At 39.3% G+C, this 3,767-nt stretch overlaps 1 protein-coding gene across 1 annotated transcript; it reads left to right on the top strand.

Moving 5' to 3' along the window:
• Nucleotides 1-2,855: 2,855 nt before the first annotated feature.
• On the top strand, nt 2,856-3,563 carry LOC148849015 (auxin-induced protein X15-like). Its single transcript, XM_088952632.1, has one exon. It carries the CDS (start codon nt 3,037-3,039, stop codon nt 3,340-3,342), a length of 306 nt encoding a protein of 101 aa, XP_088808758.1. The 5' UTR covers nt 2,856-3,036; the 3' UTR covers nt 3,343-3,563.
• Nucleotides 3,564-3,767: the final 204 nt, after the last annotated feature.

The raw sequence follows: 3,767 nt of genomic DNA, 5'->3' as shown, positions 1-3,767 counted from the left end.
CGTCCGGTCCAACCAATATTCACACATTTCGACTCGAATCAGTACAAGTCGATCCAGGTCGACCCATATCCGAAAAGATTTTGGGCAGGATGATTCAACCTCTACATGCTTCGCCCGATCTGGACTATCCATTTGACCAACATCCACACAACCCGACCCAAATCCGAACCAACCCGATTTTGTTACATTGGCCCGGTTCGGGTCAGCCGGTATGGTCCCGAACCCGTGCACAAACCTTATATGGTCCCCTCCAAGTCAATCCACCAATGACTAAACCAGTCCGTTCGGTTCGACTAGACTGATCCAGATCTAAACAATTCAACCACCCTTGAACCTAAGTGGTTTAAGTTGGTCTGACCGGTTTGAATCCAAGTGGTTAGGTCAAATCCGAAATTTGAACATTGTCAAATGGATTCGCTGCTTGTGTAAAAATAACAAGCATGTAATGTGATTTGAACCTTCACCACTTATGTAAATAGTAACTATAATAACCACCAAACTACAACTAACTTATTTGTTAAGAGAGAGAGAGTTTGTTTTTTAAGTCCATAAATATAAGATTAATGGGTTTGGGCGGGTTGGATTGGGTTAAAGCGGGTTTGGGTTGAACCCAACCCAATTAATTTTATATAATTGGGTCATTAATGGGTTGACGGGTTAAATGGATTGGATTGAAACTCAACCCAACCCAACCCACCCAATTGCCACCCCTACTGTAAAGTGCAGTAGACCCATGTGGTGGTGTTTGTGTATAGACTGGCTACAACCGGATCCCATGGTGATGGGACTTTACGAGATTTGGGCCCATAGTCGTTGTGGGGCAACAGTATCAATGTGCTATAATCTACAAGATAAGAAGCTGCAAATCCAACCATAGGTGAACAATGGCAATAATTAAAAAGAAAATACAGATTTAGATCTAATAACAAATGGAAATGGAAGATTTGCTATTGAATGGTATTTCCAATTTCCGTGGGGAGAAATTCTCCTTGCTCATATACAGAATGTAAATTTACAATGTTGGAATGTCAACAATATAATTTGGAAAAATAGGGAGACTGATTTTAATCTCAATCCCCCTCCTCAACTTCAATTGCAACGTCTTTCGTTTCACCAAAAGCTACAAAATTGGAGAGTTTGGATTTAATGCTGGCCCATCCCCCATTAGTTTTGATTGAAGAATCTTTCTATTGGATCCGAAGCTGCATAGCCCTTTGATCTTATGGGCATGCTCGTGGCTCGTGGGCTTGTGGCATAGAATGACAACCGAAGGAGCTTCTATGCATTGATTCATTTTTCCATGGCTAACCTTTCTGAAGATGTTGTGTTACTCTTCTAACAAGGCATTCAAAAGATGGATGAAAGTGTCTTCCTTGCAAGGAATCGTTAGCCCACCCATTGGATGATCAAACCCGAATTCTTCCTCGGCCTGACCTAACAATTCTTGGAATGAGGAATGATTCAAGTAGGATACTGGAATAACAAACCTCCTCTTTTCTGCTTCTCCTACATAAACTGCCAAATGACCCTTGGGAACATTGGCCGTTGTTGACCAAAGCGATTGGTTCCTCCCTCCTGAAAGAGAGCGGCGAAGAATCTCCTTTGTGTGAAGCAAACCAGGCAATCGGAAACCCATGATTTTCAAGGTTACTTGTTGAAAGAAGGATTCACAAGATATTGATCTCGGAAGTTGTTATATGAAACACAAGATGTTGATCTCGGAAAGAAAGATGCACTTTCCCTTTGCTTGTGTATACTTATATATAGAGAGAAAGGTAGACCAAGGAAATGGTGTGGGCAAGTAGGAGAGCCCACATTATTCATATTAGGGCTTTCTGAGGGACATGCTACATGTGAAACCACATGATTTTGCCTTTTAACTCGTTTCCAGAGATTTGTTGAGAGTGAATACACTGTGGCTTTAACTTACCAATACATCATTTCATGCCCCCACTGAACCCACTTGAGTAGACAACTGATTGTATATCTTCAATCAGTTGTATTTCCAAATAGTGCATTCATGGTTTCTTGCATTCATATAAGTTGAGAGCAAACCACCTGCTCCTGCTTATGACTCTCAAATACAATGAACTGATACATATAGACATATAGTCTTCATGATGACATCACATTAGTGTCCCACATGCACATTTCAGTGTGTATTGGGAACATCTTTCATATTTATCATGGAAAATGTTTGTGGGGTGCTGATGTGAATTCCTCCATGATAACCAAATTGCAGCTGATCAAAATTAAAAAAGGGATTATATATCCATATAAAAATCTTTGAAGTACGGATACACATCATGCAGAATTCTGAATTCCAGCACCCCCCCCTACAACTAGCCCTCTTCCTCTTATAAACCACATTCTGTCCGTAAATTTGTCATCAATTTACGGTCAGGATGCATTACCCCTGTATTTTGGGCCTAGAAAATTTTGATATGGGCTGATTAGTACTTCTCCCTATAAAAATTAGAGAGAATAAGGGTTCTACCCAGGGTCAGAATTTATAAACTCAAAGTACTATAGAGTAGGTGCTAACTCGAAAATGATACTAATTCACGGGCGAGCATTGATACATGAAATATATACATTGTGACCTTTTGAATATGTATAGCTCTGCGATAAAATAGAAAGAGATAATAGTCGTACATACAAAGACTTGCCTCGAAGTTTGACCGACAAATAGCTCGTCAGGGCCCAAAGAAAGGATAAGACAGCACGACCAGCCCACGGTTGCTGATAATTGACTGGGGCGGCAAAGCCATGTGAAACCATAACGTCATGAGCCTTGTCCCTCCTTGTGTCCCATCCCAATGTAATTACTCTGTTTTCAATCTTCACACTTATCATCATCTTTTATTCACAAAGTTATTGTCCATATATATATGTAGAGGCCACACTCAACATCTATCGATCTCATCATTCCACATTTACACAAATCACAATCTCCAATATTCTCAGAATTCTCCTTCTCTCAATCCTTTTGTTGTTTGATTTCTTATTCTTGCAATATAATTGTGCATATAAGCCATGGCTATACGCTTGACTGGATTTGTTCATGCCAAGATGATTCTTCGACGTTCTTTTCTTACTGCAATTCAATCAACTTCTGCAGCAACAGACGTCCCCAAAGGCCACCTGGCTGTTTATATTGGAGAGACGACCCAGAAGAAACGGTTCGTGGTTCCCATATCCTTTTTGAACCACCCTTCATTCCAATCCTTGCTTACTCGCGCTGAAGAAGAGTTCGGATTTGATCATCCAATGGGTGCTCTGACAATCCCTTGCCAAGAAGAAGCCTTCATTCGTCTCACATCCTGTTTGAACGGTTCTTGAGAACTATTTAAGGATCAAGGAAGACAGCTAAAACTGAAGTCCGGCCAAGAAATGGCCAATTACATGTAAATATATATATATATATTTTTCTTCTTGTAAAAGAGAGTTGAGGAAGAAAAAAAAGGAGATTTCTTCCTCTATATATATGAACAATTTTCAATACAAAATTTTCTTCTCATCAATGATTTGAATTCTACAGGAATAATCTAATTCTAATTTCTCTTACTTCTTTTCTTCTTTTCAATGGTTTAATTAATTCCAATTTTACATTTTTTAAATTTGATTTGCGGGATCCCACTTCACAATTCCAACTAATGTGATTTATATCACTCATAATAATCACTTCAAGAGAAGATGTACCAAGTAAAATGTATATAAAAAAAAATGAGGAAAATGGTGAAAACATCCTCTGAAGCGAAACAAGG

Source organism: Nelumbo lutea, chromosome 6 (assembly GCF_056320005.1).
Source record: "Nelumbo lutea isolate HS-2025 chromosome 6, American lotus-T2T, whole genome shotgun sequence".
Taxonomy (NCBI): Eukaryota; Viridiplantae; Streptophyta; class Magnoliopsida; order Proteales; family Nelumbonaceae; genus Nelumbo; species Nelumbo lutea.
The sequence above is the reverse complement of the archived record's forward strand: the minus strand, read 5'-3'. Positions and strand labels throughout refer to the sequence as shown.